The sequence below is a fragment of the Anser brachyrhynchus genome (assembly GCF_964034855.1).
Source record: "Anser brachyrhynchus genome assembly, chromosome: 5".
Lineage (NCBI taxonomy): Eukaryota > Metazoa > Chordata > Aves > Anseriformes > Anatidae > Anser > Anser brachyrhynchus.
This window is the reverse complement of record NC_137699.1, coordinates 9,359,056-9,377,385: the sequence shown is the minus strand read 5'-3', so window position 1 is coordinate 9,377,385 and position 18,330 is coordinate 9,359,056. Positions and strand designations below refer to the sequence as shown.

General features: G+C 40.1%; 1 protein-coding gene across 3 annotated transcripts in view; it reads right to left on the bottom strand.

Moving 5' to 3' along the window:
• LGR4 (leucine rich repeat containing G protein-coupled receptor 4) overlaps positions 1-18,330 on the bottom strand; it is a 75,535-nt gene that overhangs the window by 5,392 nt on the left and 51,813 nt on the right. For 2 of the 3 annotated variants that reach the window (XM_080593089.1, XM_080593091.1), the window contains exons 5-17: positions 11,167-11,382; positions 10,568-10,639; positions 8,772-8,840; positions 8,107-8,178; positions 7,949-8,020; positions 7,193-7,261; positions 6,879-6,950; positions 5,686-5,751; positions 4,371-4,442; positions 3,403-3,474; positions 2,962-3,087; positions 1,417-1,538; positions 704-778 (exon numbers count right to left, since the gene is read on the bottom strand). In XM_080593089.1, coding sequence (XP_080449215.1) covers positions 704-778; positions 1,417-1,538; positions 2,962-3,087; positions 3,403-3,474; positions 4,371-4,442; positions 5,686-5,751; positions 6,879-6,950; positions 7,193-7,261; positions 7,949-8,020; positions 8,107-8,178; positions 8,772-8,840; positions 10,568-10,639; positions 11,167-11,382 — 1,175 coding nt within the window. The remainder of the gene's footprint in view (positions 1-703; positions 779-1,416; positions 1,539-2,961; positions 3,088-3,402; positions 3,475-4,370; positions 4,443-5,685; positions 5,752-6,878; positions 6,951-7,192; positions 7,262-7,948; positions 8,021-8,106; positions 8,179-8,771; positions 8,841-10,567; positions 10,640-11,166; positions 11,383-18,330) is intronic. The other variant, XM_080593090.1, reaches the window with a different exon arrangement.

The following is an 18,330-nucleotide window of genomic DNA, read 5'->3' as shown; positions in this document are numbered from 1 at the left end:
AGATAAGCAGAAGGGGAGCAATGAAACTGCCTAGTATGAATATATTCATCTGCGAGATCAAAGGCTTTCAACACTCCTGGGCTGTTCAAGCCCAAATCGAAGTAGTTCTGGTATGCCAATATGAGTACCCATAGCACAAATATCTGTAGCAGTTTAAGATGCTACTCCAGCTACTTGTAACAGTCTTCTGCTGTCAATTAATGCTGCTAAGGCAGGGCTGAGCGAACAGATCACGTGAGCATTCCTCATCCTCTCCTGAAAAGACATCAGGCTTAGCTTAAACCACGAATGACAGCAGTTTGATAGAAGCTTTTTAAAGCGCAGGCTAACTTCTCACTGAAGCAGATGAGCATTCATACAGTCTGCTCCACAGATATTTCCTTGGCAAGAGTAATGCAGAATTAGGGGGCAGTGCAAACACAGCAAGCCCCAAATGTAAGTATCACAGTCTAACATACTCTGCATATGGAAACCAACTTCAGGTTTTTTTGTAACATATTTCTCCCATACAGTACTATGTCTAAAGCTGAGCCAATTCTTTGTGACTGCTTGTCCAAAACAACAACGGCATCAAATGAAGTTTCACCCAAGCACTGCAGCTTAACCTCTGTACAGAGGAACACAACACAATTCTGCAGACAGCTATTTGCGTAACACCATGCCTAAAGTTTGCCATGTGGCTAAAGCACTTTATGAGATTTACCTGTTGCTGGTGTACAGTGAATAATAGTCTGTCCCAGTTCTGCATTTTCATCATTTCTCAGAACATCTGCATCAGCTGTACCCAAATAAAATGAAAATCAGGTTAGTTGCAGAAAGAAAAAAAAAAAAAAGAACGAAATGCAACAAAGCTGCCTAGGATGGAAGTACAGCTTTGGAAGATCAAAGACACAACACTTCACCAGCTTTCTAGCCTATAACAAGCGGAGCTGTTCCAGTTTGTCACAAATGGTCCAACACTCAGCGCAGAAACTGCTGCAGCAGGGTAAGTTACTACTGCCCTGGGTAACTACTCACAGCGTTTTGCAACACAGCAGCAACATTTTTAATCAACAGAGAAAAGATCTACAAGGCCTTGAACTAGATAGCGTAAGGACAAGCTTTCTGTACAGGAAGGCTGAAATACTGAGATCAATAAAACATCTTCTGCTCTTGCAGAAAATAACGGAAACAATCTGGCAGTGGGAAATAGTTTTAAACAACAGTCAGTTCTCACACATTTAGAAAGAACGTGGCATTGCCCACCTGGCCAGGAACTGCTAATCACTTTCACAGATGGTTTCTGTACTCCTATGAAGATGATATTTTCCATATTTTCTTACTCAAAGACAATAGACATTTTATTTGGTCTAGTCTGGCCCAAAAAAAACTATTGCTGTCCTAACGCATATTCCTCACTAGGATAAGTACCCTTACCCTTCTCACGATCCACCAAGGTACCTTGATCTTGGTGACTGGAATCTTCGGCATCCGAGTTTAAGTAAGAGTCACAACCCCAAAACGCACAGCACTGGTAAGCGTATGGCACAGAGAGCGACCTGAAATACAGGCAGAACAATGAAGACTTACCTGCTGTAACTTTAACCAAGGTTACCACCTATTAAAAAAACATTAAGCGGCACACTTCAGTGCTAAAACAGAAGTATTTTGTCTGGTCACTAAGAAAAAAATAAATTTTAAATTGCATCAGTTGTAACCACTTCTGATTAACTTTTTCACTGAGATAAAGGACAGGTGATGCATCCAAGTGTCGTCTACAGCAAGGAGTACCAAAAATATTTTGTGACATTTATCTCTTTGCTTTTACTTTTCCTCCTTATACAAAACAAGTTCTGACCAATATTTGTGGTGTTACTGTACAAATTAAATCAAAAATTCACCAAGCAAGTTAATTACAGCATAACTGTTTTGTAAGAAAGTTAATTCCCAAATGACCACAGCATTAAAAACTCATGTTTCCTTTTCAGTTCATTTTGTTGGCCAGAAAAAAAAAAAAAACATATATATTTTGCTGTTGTCTTTCTGTGTGTTTTCTGGAAATGGTACATGCTACTAATCTGTGTAGAAAAGAAGTATAGCTGCATACAGAGCTTTTAAAAGTACATATAAACAACTCAGTAATAGCAGACCAAAAGCTATTTTTTCTGACTCAAGGCTACAATATCAACTATCTGCAGTATTGTTCCTGAATTATGTTCTTGTAAATATTTAGGAGGAACATTGGTCTGAAGGATCCCACAGTGCATTAGTTCTCAAGCACAGATCAAAACCAACAACAACATAAAAATGTGTTGTTTCCACGGGATTGCCAAGGCTTGTTTCTAAGACTGACAAAGAACCCTCTAATAGCCTTACACAAATTAACAGTATCTTCATGCCCATTTTTCCACTGGACAGTATGGAAAACAATTTTTAACTACTTCTTCAGGATTGAAATATCAATGTGTACAACGATCTTGGAAATGCAAAACAGTTCATCACTGTCTGATCCACCGTGTATTGAAATCAGTAACAGGTTCCAATTTAAATGATTACTGTTACTCTTATATAATTTGCCTCCGTGAATAAACAGCATATGTATGAAGTGTGGTGATTATGGAATCAGGCACCTGTGAGTTTGTTCCCATTTTCCACGCACTGAAAGACAGATGTGCTCAGTTCAATAACAAATGGAATCCATCCAAACCACTAATCTGAAGTCAGCTGATTATATCTGCCTGAAAAGCAGTGGAGGAAAAATGTAACAGGTTCCAAGAAAATCGTCTACAAATGTTTTTTTTTCCATCAGAATAGTCAGGATACACCTTAATATACACCAATGTTGAGGCACTGCAGGACTCAGTGAAGGGCCTGATCGTTTGTCATCAGTACTATCTAATAAACCGGCTTCATTTATTGTCACGTTGCTTGTTACAGGCAAAGGAAAAGCGAGGCACTCTGTAGTGTTGTTTACCAACGTACCGGAGCTTCGCAAAGTTCTTCGCTGCCAAAGCTTCTTTCAACTCGGAATTGCCTGCAAGTTTAAGCTGGTTGAGTCCACTTAATCCTTCAGTTGGAACTGAAGTGAGTTCATTGAAACTTAGGTCTCTGAAATATGAATATTAAGATAGCGTTACAACAAAGCAAGTTTGAAGATCCTATAGCGTACTTTTAGGAGTAGGAAGTCTTTAAAGTCCTGCACCAAGGCTGTGGTCCGGAAAACGACTGTCGCTGCAGCAGGCACTTTAAAGAAGCATGCCTCATTTTACTGTGTCCTGCATGCATTCAGTTCACGAGAGGTTTTGTGATCCACACAGATGAAAAAAAATGATGGAGATATACCAGTTTTAAGCTAAAAGCATTTACTCTCTCAGCAATTTAACGGTAGAGAAAGGAGGTTCCCATACAGAATAGCCTACTTACAGGTTAACAATAGCTCCAAGGGTGATGAAAGCTTCCTTGTGGATCTTATGGATCTGATTTCTACTGAGGTCACTGCAATGAATGCCAAATAACATTATTTTAGCAGTTTCATCAAAACATTGCAACAGCCACTATTCTGAGAAAAAAGCTAACGTGACACACCCATTGTATCTTTGACAGAAAAGCTGAATGACCCTCCCACCTCCCCTCTCTCCCCAGCTGGACAAGTGCAGTAGCAGCTGAATCTGTTGGCCAGTCAGCCGCATTTGGCTTCATCCCATTAGTAGCTGCATCCCATTAGTGCTCCCCTTCCCTTCCTTCCTTGACCCTGGCAACTCAGCAAGGCAGAGGCAGGCTCTGGCATCACCCATTCCCAGGGTGAAGGTGCCAGCTAGATCACTTTGGTGACAACCACACCTGCAGTAGGGCAAGTCAGAAGGGGTGGAGGAAGAGAACAGAAGAATAACGAGAAGGGCATTTGCTTGGTTGGATTTCTAATTCCAGATCCAGCTCCTGCTGGACCACTATGACTTTTTAGGACATTCCTTTTAAATGGCCTGTCAAATTCTGTATTTTTTTTTAACTGATAATTGCAGTGTTTCTATATAATCTTCATACAGCTAATGTGAAGGTAGGGGTTACTTTTGTTTAGTGGTTTGCTTCTCTTAAAGAAAACAGATAGGATGCAAATACAAAGCATATAATGCTGAATAGTAGACTACCCAAGAAAAATCACTTTAGATACGCATACGTGTGAGAGTCTACAAAAGCAAAACAAAGAATAAAAAGAACGGGACTGAAACTAGCTGCTGCTAGTATTTCTTGCACATTGTTTGCTTCACCTTAGGATCCAGCATACCTGGCCACTGGACGTAAACCAGATTTGCAACACCAAGCCCTGCCATCATTTTAGGAAGGAATCAGAAACATTATCTTGTTTTACTCAGTATGCAACTGTGTAAACTTACAGGATACGAAGGGAGGACAGTCCTTGAAAGGTATCGTCTGTGATTTCATGGATTTGATTATGCTGTAAGGAACTGCAAAGAAACAAAACTTTGTTGGCAAACCGGGCTGACTTCAAACCATGGAATAGCTTGGTGGCTGCTACTAAGTAGATTTAGCCTTACCAATGGCGAGATTTAGTTTCCCCTTGAAGACAAACTGTGTAGGTATCTGCTCTGCATTTCACATTAGCTATGTTAGTACAATTATGAAGCTCTTTTTTTAGCACCTTTGCCCAATCCCACTTCACAACTCTTATTATTTAGAAGAGAATGTCATGGGTGGACTGTATTACTTCCAAGTGAAAAGTAACACTTTATGAATTTTCAGGAGTCATAGAGATTTAACGCAAGCCCACCTAATTCTGCAAGGAATCTTTAGGACATTCAGGTGTGCTTTCTTTTTCTCAAAATACAGATTTTTGAAAGGAAAACGCTGATAAATGCTTCAAGAGCTAATAGGCAAATTAAATTATACTCCAATAAATTTGCTCCTCGTGTCCCTTCCAGACAAACTCCCTTAGGCTCCCCTGTGTATACAGTAACAGCATGTTCTAACAAACACCACATCAGTGGTGCCTTTGTTGGAGACTAACAGGCTTCCTTCACACACAACAAGCTCTGAAGATGCTTTGCTCGATGTTCTACGGAAAAAGCGTGCACAATGAGCCCAAAGATGTCAGTGTAACAGCAAAGACCTGTGAGAAGTCTATTATCTCCAATCTCATTAAAAGTCAAGAAGATTAGGAGCAGAGAGGTTTAAGGAGAAGTAGGAACATAAGCACATGGAAAAATTGCATGGGACCTAGAAATAAAGCTTAGGAAGTTTTAAAACAATGAAATAAGGAAAAACACAGATGGGTTTTGTGAAATAATGTGTTTTATAGGGACTACAGGAATAAAGCAAGTATTTTATCCAAGCATAGGCTGATAGTTGAAGGCAGCTGAAGAAGAGTGGAAGAAATAACAGGCATGAAAGAAAACACCTAAGTGCTCATTCCATTTATGCATATAGCAATACTTCTATGAAATGTAGGATTCATGCATCCTTCTTTTTTTTTTTTGTGTGTGATAAAAGAACAATTAAACCATAGCTGATTGAGGAAAACACAACTGGTTAAATTCTCTGTCCATCATGACAGGGTCATATTACTTCACTCTGGCCTTAATTTCCAAATTGTACTTATGCTCAAACATGAAGCAAAAACAACTCTGGAGAGCAGGATTCAATGTACTAACTAAAGAAGTAATAAAATAACCAACATATATTTCTACTTACATTTCTTCCAAGGAGTGGCAGCCCTTAAAACTTGGGAGGTCCTTTATATTGTTATAAGACAAGTCCCTTCAAAACAGAAAATGGGAGGAGGATGCTTAGTTTAATTCTGTTCTACTTGAAACATCTCATTGCTTGTAACCAAGTGGATTGGCAGGAAAAAAACTTTTTAAAGAGGGAATTACAAGCATCATCTGTGGAGACAGCTGCCCTGACTAGTCCCGTTGTGCACTTCAGTTATACGTGTTACATACATACATCAACAAGTAACAGAAATAACGCTATTTTAAACTCCGTAAAACACTGATTTATTGCCTTACAACACTTCATTCTTGTAACATTGTTAAAATGTACTTTTCTATCTCCCCCATCAATTCTCTGAATTAGGTGAACAAAATTATCACTGACTTTCCTGAAATATTCAACAAGTAATGTAAAGTGAGCAAGCATAGAAAAAACAATCAACTGAAAACTCTATTTGGCAAACATTAACAACTGAAATTAGTGTTCTGCAATTGAAATGTAAGGGAGAAATAGGCTGTACCTCTGCAGTGGCTTCAACAGCTCATGCAATCCCTTCCAAACAACAGTTCTGATCCTATAGGTGCTCCTTTTAGCTCTATGTCTGGATACATGCATACCCCAAAATCGTACTGTACAAATTTCCTGAATTCTTAGAACTGTAATCTAAAAAGGTTTATTGATAAACTGGATTTTTAGGATGAACTGGATGGCTAGTATGTGATGCAGGAATTTGTTGCAGATTTTGATTTGGGGTACTGGTACCTCCCAGAATTTCCTGTGAAACTATGCAGCAAAAAAGGGAGACTAGAAACTTGCAAACAACCCTTCAAGTTCTGTTCAAAAGATAAACAGGTATTTGAAAATAAATCATACATCATCATCCTCCTTCATCCCAATTTATCTCCTGGAAAACAAAAGGTATTTTTCTCCTCCATTTCTCACAAAGTGCTTTTGTTCCATTTTTTCGTATGCATCCTTTGTAAACATGGCTTTGGCCCCCTAATGGTTATGTTTTCCAGTTTGTTCTTTTGCATTTATTTTCAGCACACCTTGCTTCTTCTTTTTCTGTTTTTCCTTTGCATTACTAACTGAGCAAAACCTTTTCTTTAAATTAGCTCTACATCAAAACATTTTGATCCAGATGAAAATAGGAGCACAACGTGTACACTTACAGAGTTCGTAGCATCTTTTGCTCTTGGCACAAATTATCAGGAATACTGTTTATCTTGGTCCCTGTTAGAGTTCTAGGAAAAAAAATATATAAATATTTGTATCGTTGATGGTATAACAAAACTAGCATACATAGGAACAGACGGAAGATGGTGCCTTAGCTGTTAGGTGCTAGATTCACCAACAAAGACATTTAGTGAGAGGAAGAGAACAAATATCCAAGATGCTCTCCAGACCCACTAAATCACATTTCAATCATTTCACATGGGACAAACCCAAGAAATCATTGGAAATTATTTCTGCAGAATATACTTACAGGCTCTCCAGATTAATGGTTCCTGTCAAATTAGGAAACCACTGCACCATACTGGCACCCCGAATGACCCTAAAAAAATCCCCACAAAAATTAGCTGTAAATTATTATGCAAATGAATTGTGACATGCAGTCTTACTATCAGGTAGATATTTTCACTAAGCAGACATTCTAACATCCTTATTATTTCTGCTTTATTTAAATTTTACACATGAAGATATTCTTCTAAGTGCTTCTTACACTAATAATTTGTTTAACAAATTACTTCTGTTAGCAATTAACTGGAACTAATCAAATTGGAAAGCGTCATATCAAAACACTTAGAAAAAGGGCCTAAACTCTTTGGTAGTTTGTAGCTCAAAGCTGGAACTCCATTTTGCTTACTCCTAACCCCCAGAACTGATATCGTTTGAGAGCATGCACGCACTAACCTGCAAAGTATTCTCACAATGTACACCCCTGTTCAAAAAACACCCAGGACATACTGGAGTTTGTTTAGGTAAGAACCTGAGCATTCAGCCTGAGGTTATGTCTTACGCAAGGTGATGAAGATTAAAAAAAACAACGTTGTAAAGCGTATTTAGCAGAACTTCTTATGAAACTGGACGTTCCCAACCATAACAATGCTTGCTAAAGCTAACTGATTAAAAAAATTACACATTAAGAGGTAGAAGCAGTTGGGAAATTCAGTTATTTCGAGTTTTTAGCCACAACATTTCATATCAAATTATTGTACTATTTAGTTGAGGTGATACTTACAGGGAATGCAAATCTGACAGATTCTGAAATGCCGAGTTTCCCACAAAAGACAAAGGATTATCATACAAATGTCTGGGAAATGAAAAACATGTTTCAATCACTGTTCTTACAGTCGCAGTCTGCTACAGACTAAAAATAGAAGCATGAAAATTACTTACATCGTTCTTAGAAGGGGGTTTCCTGCAAATGCACCATCAGGAATTATGGAAATGTAGTTACTGTGAAATGCCCTAAAGATATTAGCAAAGAAAACCCACATTTAGAAATATACCGCCAGTAGATTCAACCAACAGTCGTCATCTTTATGGGGATACACTACACCTATTCAACTCCTAATCCTGCCAAAAGTTAGGTTGTAGTTAAATTGGAGTATGTAGGAGCAAGTTTGAAGGCATGATTTTTGTCTACTCCACTCTAGCTATACCGAAAATATTTCAGTAGGAAGAAAATATTCTGTCCAAAACATGATCTTATGCTTTCTCTCCTTTTCCCTTTTTAAGGAGGGAACAAGGAAAATATGCACAATCAGTGAATATATAATTCTGCTATGGGAGGCCAAAACCAGCTCATGATTAAGATCTATGCTAATGGTACTCCTGAATAAATTCCTTGGTTATATAACTCCAAAATCATTTTCAATAGGTTCCCTCTGTAGCTGTTGATTATATTTTCCTTTAATTACAGCATCACTTAGCATAACTTGATCTGATCTAGGCTGCTGCATAATCAGATGAGCATTCTTAAATCTGGGAATTTCTTTTCTCTTTTTATTTACAGAAAGGATAAAGAAAAGAGTTAAAAAGGGATAATAGATAATACTCACAACTCTTTTAGACTTGGGAGGGCTTTTATGGCTTCAGGGAACTCTACCATGTTGTTATAATTTAAATCCCTAGAAGAAACAAAACAGAAAAGTTAGAAAATACTTATCATGGTTATGAAACAAAATCTTTTTTAGTTAAGACAATTCTGTGAAAGTGAAAACTTTCAGAACATCTTTAACTAGGCTACTGAATAACTTGATTTTTAACTTAGATTCAGTATTCTGATGTTTTACATACTTTATAACCAGCTAATAACTTATGACATTTCTTTACAGCAAAGCTCAGTATTTTTCAACACCTCACAGATTTTTCTTCAAATGAATTTACATGACAATGAACTAAGATTTTAAAGTAACAACGACAAAAAAAAAAGTAGACACATATGATTACTCTTTGTTAGCTTACTCTGACAACTTTTCTCTCTGGTTTTAGAAAATAAATAGTAAATAAGCCATTAGGCAATAGCAGACCTTGTAGCAAAACCAATTCTAAATATTAAAGAGAAGCATAGGTAAAGCCCATCACATCACACTGAATCAGTGCACGTCAATGATACAGACGTGGACTGTTAACCTGTCACCATTCTAGCAGTTATGTCAGAACCTGCTATAAACTTCTGCAAAAAGGATTGCTTATGAGAAACAAAACCATTTTTAGTCTCACAGCAGCTGCATGCATTTACATAGTACCTGGTTATTACCTAATTTAATAACTGAAGGCTCCAAGAGAATGACAAGGTAGTTGGAGTAAGCAATGTTCCTGGACTCCTCCAAACTCCTGATGTTAACAGAGGTTGTCAGTGGCTGTAGCGTGCGCCCTTGCCCTCCTTCATTAGTTTTAATTATTTAGCATTCTCTTAAGCATAACTAAAAGCACCGCTGAAGGAAACACTGCTTACTAGACATTCATTGAGCAAGTCGAAGGGAAACAGGGAATGCAACTCAAGCAGCTGAAGGCCATTCCTCTCCTAGGAGGTGCTCTGGAGGTTGAAAAGAGCCCAGACCCTGTCTTGACAGGCCACTATAGAAAAGTGGTACTGGGATAAGTATGAATTGTCAGCAAGGACAACAGACTCGAGGCAAGGGGAAAGTGGTGCGGGTGCACCTGCATCTCCTATTTCTGTCAGAAGGAATGCAACGCTCAATGTTTCAGATAAAGCAGTCTATCAGTTTAATATTTGCCAGTATTTGAAGTGAACTCATGTCAGTCTCGAGAGGCTGGGAACCCAGGAGCTGAGGATCACTTTAGGAGCTGCTTGGACACTTGAGATAGAGAGTTTCCTTGGCAGGCAGTGGTGCCCATCCAGTAAGAGAGGAGGAGCAGTGGAGAAACAACCCACTAGGGCCCTCTGAGAAACCTCCTATTGACACACAACAGTTCTGACAGCGTATTTTAAATATGTTTAATCCCACGGTAAATCTGAGAAACAAATATTTGTCCCTTATCACATAACAGGGCCACTCAAACACTTCTGATATATCCAGCTGACTCAGAGGAGTGCTATGCAAAGATACACCAGCTAGGTCAGGACCAGGAACATTAGAGCCACATCATCCTGCACGACATTTCACCCAGGCTAATATTTACCCGCTTCTCAACATAGTTAATTAGTTTTGGTGGAGCACTGCACTGATATTAGCCTTCGCTTCCGAAACCTGAGCTGGACATAAGTGTTGGAGGTATGTGTTGTGCTGCACACATGCATTGTTTGCAAAATCTTCACCATAAAGCTCAATTAAGCTGTGAATGAGACAAATGACACTGAACAAAGAATTACTTTAAGAGGCATACTTACAAGGTTTCAAGGTTGTCTAATCCATCAAAACAGTGTTTTCCTATAGTTTTTATTTTATTATTATGAAGATGTCTGAAAAAGAACAAAACAAGAATGAAGATCAGTGAATAACTTCACGTAAATTAACAAATTAGCAGATTATTCTATGAAATCAAGACAATTAAATGCTTTAGAAAAAACATTTCATGGGATGGATAATGCAGCAAAATGTCTTGCACTTCCAGACAGAAACATCTCATCCTCATATGGGAACAGAATAGATTGCCTGCAGTCAAAACAACCTATTTTAAACCTTTACTCACTATCCAGAAGTGCAATTAAACATGATTTAAACGTATAAATCAAAATATGGTATCAAGATATCCGGGAACCTCACTACCCATAGCACTTTTGACTTTCTGTATAGGAGAAAGTCTTCAGCAAACCTGCAGTGGACTGTCGAGTATACATGATAACAACTTGCACTGGTGGTATAGGCCGTTACTAGACAATTGAGCTAAAATACAGCCAAATACCATTTTCAGTGCCATCCTAGATAAACTGAAGCTCTAACCGGGGACAATCCAAGTGACCCATGAAGCAAAGTAACAAATACTCACAGAACAACAAGACTTGACAGGTTTGTAAATGCATAGTCAGGAATGTGTGTTATTTTGTTAAGGGCCAGCGTCAACGCCTGCAGAGAGGGGAGGTTGCTGAGCGGATGGATGGGGACTTCTGTCAAACTGTTGTCATCCAGCCAGAGGTGACGCAACTGTACCAGGCCCTCAAAACTGTCCTTTGGTACGGCTGTGATGTGGTTCGCATCTAAACGCCTGGATTGAAACAGAAAGAATTTCCATGGTAAATCCACAAACTGCAAAGCAGTAAAAAAGTAGATTTAAGTCCTGTCACTCCTGAACATTTTTTAAATGTGTTTTACTGAAATATTTTAATACTGATAAGTTTGAGAGTTTACTGAAGCGACGTGTGAACACTCTTTCAAGTCACATGAACCCATAAAAGAAAGCTTCATAAAAATATCTTCTTAGATGTTTTTAATAAAACATTTTAACAAATTCACATGCTTACAATCAGCTTACCCACATCAATTGGTAACTACAGAAGTCTCCTCCCCACAAACCCTCCAGCTCCTGTAGGTACCCTACTGGAACACAACCTTGAAAGGTGGCTTGATATTGTCTCACAGATTGCAGAGAGCGTTACTCCTTTGAATGATTATCCCTGTACCTCCATTGTCAATAGCGCCGTATACTGTCATATGTATTGTCCTGTGGTACTGCTACGCACCTTAAGCAACTACTTTAATGAAACGCGACTATCAAATGCAGTTCTTGAACAAAGTCAGTTATGAACCATGTTGGCAAATAAAACATTACACCATCAGCAAAAACGGAGAAATATCTTTCAGTCTGACAGCTGATCTCTTCTGTCACGCTCCACAAAAAATGCAAACCAGAACACTAGCACTGGTAAGTGTTGGACATTATTGCCTTCACGTTTTTTCCCTACATTAACTCTGATCGTAAGTATTAGCAGAAGCAACACATGTAGAAAATGGCTTTGCTGCCTTTCAAAAAGAACTGCAGCACACGTGTTACAGTTAGTCCTGTTACAACTACTCGCTCACGTATGCTCTTGGGTTTCACAGCTTCTTCATGTTTCAAAGCATCAAAAAAAAAAACAAAAAAGAACTCCACACCTGGAAGAACTCCACGGTCCTCCACCTCAGAGGCCAAAGGCAGGTCCTCAGCCTGGGCTCCAGCTGTGAACCCTCACAACGGAGGTGCAGGTGCTACTCACAGCCCCACCACAAATCCTCATCCACGCAGTACTGTGTGCTCCCTGTCCGATGCCTGGCTTTGGCAGTGACAACAGAAACTCTTATGCAAAACTACGTGTGCTTTTCCCTCGTGCAACATGCTCTGAATCAACATGCTTTTTCATCTTCCTACTCCAGCAGCGTGGTGACTTGGATAGCATCACTGGCAGCCACAGCAGGCAGAACGTACAGACAGGGCCTGGTTTGGGTTTGCCCATGTTTTGCTACATAACCAGCTGTGTCAGGGACAAAAATGGAAAAACATCCAGAGTAAAAGCTTAAGTTTGGGTCTACATGGACAGAAGCCCCAAGAACGGGCAGCTGCGAGGGATGACCCAGGAAGAAGCAAAAAACATTAATAAAGCACTATTCTTCGTAAGTGGAGGACATGAAAGGCAAGCAATGATAGCCCACAAGATGAAAAAAGAAAAAAAGAAAACAAAACCAACTAATTATTAAAAAAAAAAAAAACAACAGAAAGAGAACTGTAACAAATTGAGTCTGTGTAGGGCTGAGAGTGCCTGGCATTCAGTCTTCTGCAGGTCAACACAGAGCTGAAACCTGGTGACTTCACTGCAAACGTGGAAGAAAACACCTTGCATAACTAGCTTGAGATGACTGGCGTACCAGTTGTGTTATGTATGCTGCTGTCTGGGGAGACAAAACTCGTATGCACTCCATTAACGCTGATGCTTATTATGATACAAACCAGCACAGCACGGGTTGGGAGTTATATTAAGCACGCACTGCGTTTCTGAAGCCATGATCAGACATGCTCTTGAAAATCTAGCCGGATCAGTTTAAGAAGTCATTGCCTGCAGCCATTCATCCTGGCCCTCTCGGCAGGCGCAGGATGGCCCAGGTGACTGCTCCACATTTGTCCCTGTGCACGGTCACCATGGCTTCAGTAATCACGAGGGGGCTTCTGGGCTCTCTCCTCTTTCACCGTGTACAAGAGCAGATGAAGAGCAGCCAGCCCAGCTCACTGGACCATACTGGGAAGGCAGAAAGGGCCAAGAGAAGGGGAGGTGTTTCTGTACATTGCTCCACCTGCAGTCAGCTGGAAACATCTTGTTTCAGCCTAGCTTACAGCACTGTGCATACCTGTGAGGATACATTTTATTGCATCTAAATCAACCTTGAACAATTAAGATGTTAAAATGTTGGGTTTCCCAAAGTGGTCAGCATTAGCCTAATTATTTTCTCTCCAAAATGTGAAATATACGGTAAATTCAAAGAAAGAAGAAAAGCTTGATCACACCGTCTTAAGAAATCTCCACATAATATCCATAAGGCATTAATGCCCTTCGTCTACTTCTGTGAAAGAGGGTCTTGCTGTTGTGCTGTACGTGGTTTGAATATTCCCAGTTATTCAGAAAAACATGTCAGCAGCTGAATTTCCATATAATAACAAGTCAAGGAATACACAAAATTAAGCAACAAATACACTGATATAAGCAGGAATTTACAAAACCGCAGCCAAAAGGCTCTTTTCCTAAGACGAGGGAGGTGCCATTAGCTCTAAAGCTATATATCAAAGAGCTAATTCCTATGGTTCATATATTGGCATCCCCTTATCAGTTGCCCCATGGTCTGACAGGTGTGTACACCATTCTGTTTGAATGCTTTTAGCGTGCTTCAAGACTGGAACATTTCAGAGAAATTAAATGTCTGGTGATAATTAAAAAAAGGGGGGGGAGGGGGAGCAGGTAGAGAAAAAAAGCCTGAGGCTCTGCTGCAGAAGAAAAAAATAGAAATTACCTGTCTTTCTTCTCCCTCCTGAATTCACACACCTCCCTGAAGATCAAAAGAATTATTTTCCAGTGGAATAAATATATCCGAGTCTTCTCTTCAACTGATTTTTCTATTATTATTTTTGTAAGAGAAGCAGCACACCCTGAGAGGCAGGCAGCACTTTGTCCCTGGGACTACCTGTCTCCACCTATGCTTGTACTTTCATTGTGCTCCTTATTAAATTCCACTTATCCAAGAAGATTTGGGCAAAAACACACAAAACAACCACACAAGCGAACAGACAACAACAACAAAACCCACAGAAATCCCAGGCCGGGGTCTGTCCCTCCGGCCGCTCACCGGCAGGCGGGTGGCAGAAGGATGGATGCACAGGGCCAGGGAGCCAGGCAGGTCACCGAGGTGCTCCCCTGGTCGGGACCTTGGCCCTGCTCTTAGCCCCATCCAGAACCCACGTAACTCCGCATCGGGGTCATACGCCGATGGCTCTCCACAGCCCTTCAATCTCTAATTTTCATCTTCTGCCCCCAGCAGTAAACCCGAGGGGGGGGAGGCAAAACAGCCACCGTTCCCATGGAGCGGGAGAGCGGGTGGAAGACAGAAAGGGCATTTTTCTCGCTCTCTGTGGCTTCTTGGCATCATCTAACCAAGAGCAATGTCTGAACCGAGCTGGAAGTAATTACTGATGCCAAATCATAAAGCCCAAGTTAAGCAGGCAGACGGGGCAGCATGCTGTGATGGGTTGCATCCCTCCAATCCCCCAGTTACATAGCAGCTGCCTGCTCTGCGAGTCTGAAAAGCAGTGTGCTGGCCCCAGCTCTCCCCAAAGGCCATCAGACATCTCAGCAAAATAGCTGAAAACTGACGGTTTGCATAGCGCTCTTGTTGAGCTGCATTTACAGCTTTAAAGGGAAAACCTGTGATTTACAAATGTAACAGGAGCAAGTATAACATTAAAAAGAACCCAACTGGGTATTACTAGGGTTACAGAAAAAAATAATTTATTGGAGCTCAATTTCTGTTATTAGTTATCAGACGTTGAGATTTATTTTTAACTAATTCAGCCATTTTTGTCTCATTCACAGTTTGTGTTCCTTCATTCCTCTTGGTGTAAACCTGATATGCCACAGTTATTCTTACTTCCCCACCTCCCCACACCCCTCGGTAAAATTTAAGCTTATCTACATTACTTCCACTGTGGAAATCACAGCTGTGATGCTTCTGTATAACATGGCACGCACGCAACAGTGTACTTCATGAAACAACTGAAAAGCAAAACCAGAATATTTGACAGCTTCCATAAAACAGTGCAATTCAGCACCACGCCTTTTCTTTCCGATGGCACGAGAGTATTCACTAGCACTAATAGCTAACAAAGTACAGGAAATCTTCTTTGCTGTTTAGACTGACCTTTAATGAAGTCTGTCCTTTTCCATTGGTTTTAAGGATGTTCTATGGTCTTGAAATTAGAGCTTGCAGCATATACTTAAATTCCTTCATCTTTCAAAAGCTACTCCAGTTCCAGCTGCCCTATAAGCACTGACTTGTGAGAGGCCTTCAAATTTTAGTCTCTAAACTCAGAGTTTACCTTCTGAGCTGTCATCTTCATTGGCATTTCCTGTCGGGTTCTCTCCTCACACAAACTCCAACAAGTGCACAAGAAGAAAGAGCAGGAGCACAACAAAAGCCTATACATTCAACAGCTCTCACGCGAGATTTTAACGTATTGTTAGAACAGGTAAAGAACAAAGCAAATGAAAGATCTACAAACAATTAACTTCACATAAAGGAAACCGTAAAACTAATAAGAACTCCTACCCTAATTCAAATGAATAAGAGTTCCAAAGTCTAACTAACACCTAAGTGCGTGTGTGTATGTGAATTATATAAGCACACGTAACATTACCATTCTGAGTCCAGTATATCTTAAATTTTCTTAAAACTCTGTACTGAAAGCCTCAGCCCAGGCCTGCCAGGAACATGCTGGTGTGTGCAGAGCACAGACAATTTTGGGGCAGATACTTGGGAGGCACAATGGCATGCCATCCAGCTTTTCAAATACATTACAGCGGAAGAAGACACCTCATGCATGCAGTTTTAGCAATACTCGTTACAAATGTACTTGCACTGCATCTCGTAACCCTGCCATGCCTTTTATCGATATTTGCCAGGGAAGAGGAGACTGTCACATTTATTTCTGGCTTCTGTCACAGCCTCGCTGGTCCCCACGCTAGCTCTCACCTGCAACCACACACAGGAGTCCGGGTTTCAGTGATGGAGAAACTGTAACAGCCTTGTACTAATAGCAAGAGTTGAACATTGATGCTAATAAAAGGAAAATCACTCCCGACTCTTGTGTAAAACCACTTCTGCTCAATGGCAATCGTTAAAGAACTTTGCTCTTTAAAGTGCTCCTTCAAAAACCACAAAGAAATCACTCAAATAACACTGGAGTTGATTTTTAGGTTTTGAAGTTGAGTCCTGATAAGACTAATACATCGGAAACTCCGCTACAATGTAAGGCAGTAAACCTGCCGTGTTAACAGTGGTACTTTAACATACTTAGTTCGTTTGCTCACTGTATCAAACAGCTGCTCTCTGCACCTTGCGTATTGTGAACATCAGTACAAGGATTTGCTTTATTTGAAGACAAATTTACGGCAGCTCTCAGAAACAAATGATACATGCCAAAGGTATTTCAATCACCAGTATTGATTTGACAGCACGTATATTTCTCCCACTGAAATGCTTCAAATGGTACTAAGCAGAAATTACACCGAGTTTGCTGCCAATTGCCCATAGAAGATTCAGCTGATCTTTACCTATATGCTGTGAAAAGGAAAAGAAAAACAACCGATAAGCAGAAGAGTGATAATTTCCACCACTCCAGGTAAATTTCCAATGCGTTCTGTTTCTAAATCATTTATTGATTGTTATTTAAACATTAGCAGTGCCTTAAACAAGCCTAGACTGAAAAAATAAGATACAAAATGCCCAGAGAATCCTGAGGTTCACAAGAAATACCCATGCCTCACGTACAAGAAAATCAGAGGAGCTCCCAAAAATGCACATAGCACAGAAATTTATTATTTTTTTTAATTTATTTTGTCCTACAGCAAGTATGCAAAGTTTCCAAAGCAGTATATTTTAACTTCTGCATATTTAAAGATCTTTCAGCACAACCAAACATGCTGAGGAGAGCTCTTGAAGGGAAAAGCACATTCAGAACGTTTAAATTTGTTTTTAACCTGCAAAAACAATGTAAAGTGTGTGCAGATTTCTCCCTTTCCCATTCTGACACTGAGAGTTTAACTCTTCAGCTGACAACAGACACACTTGAAGGCTGGTTCCTTTTATCATTTTAGTAACAGCAAAGAAGGAAAATGAAAAACCTCTAGAGAAAACCCATTCAAAGTCGATTCATTCAAAAAAAAAAAAGTATCTACAACTGTTGAAGGAGCGTGCATCATCTGAGACAGGATGCTTGCTACCTTCATCTAGTTATTGCTGTTAATCAACAGCTTCTAGTCTTCCACTGAAGATTATCCTTACAGACACCCCCGGTCCTTCAAGATTTGGTAATCCAGAAACACAAAATTATCAACAGAAGCTTTTTTTTTTTTTTTTTTAAGAAACAAGCTGAACCTTGCATTTTATTTTATTTTTTTTTAAATATAAAGCAGTGTTTGTGTGGTCCTCTCCAAATTCAGGGATCTTCCCTTGTGACACCTGTCAACGTGCTTCAGTTTGTATGTGTTACATTACTAAAATCTTTGTCATCATTGCGAACTACCACTTGAAGCTGTGTATTTCAATTACGGTACTAGCAGAACGTTTCTAGAAGTGATTTGTGGGTTTTGTTGTTGTTTGTTGTATATACAGGAAGATAAGGGATCCTTCCAAGACAGCCAGACAGCCACAGACGGACTGGATGCTAGAGATGCGAGGTTAGAGGAGGTATGTGCTACAGCACATCTAAAATGTGGCTGAAATACGCCTCCATCCCCTGTTCCCACCCTTTTACTGTACACCTTTGCCCTGCGAAGCAAGGTGCCGCTCTCATTTCCTTCCGTCCTGCAGCAGGACCCCAGCCTTCAGCTCTCAGCTCCTCCCTGGTGGGGCCACGCTGCTCGGAGCTGGCTGGGTACCACGGATGCTCGCGGCTGGCCCGGCGCACGCGGCCACATAC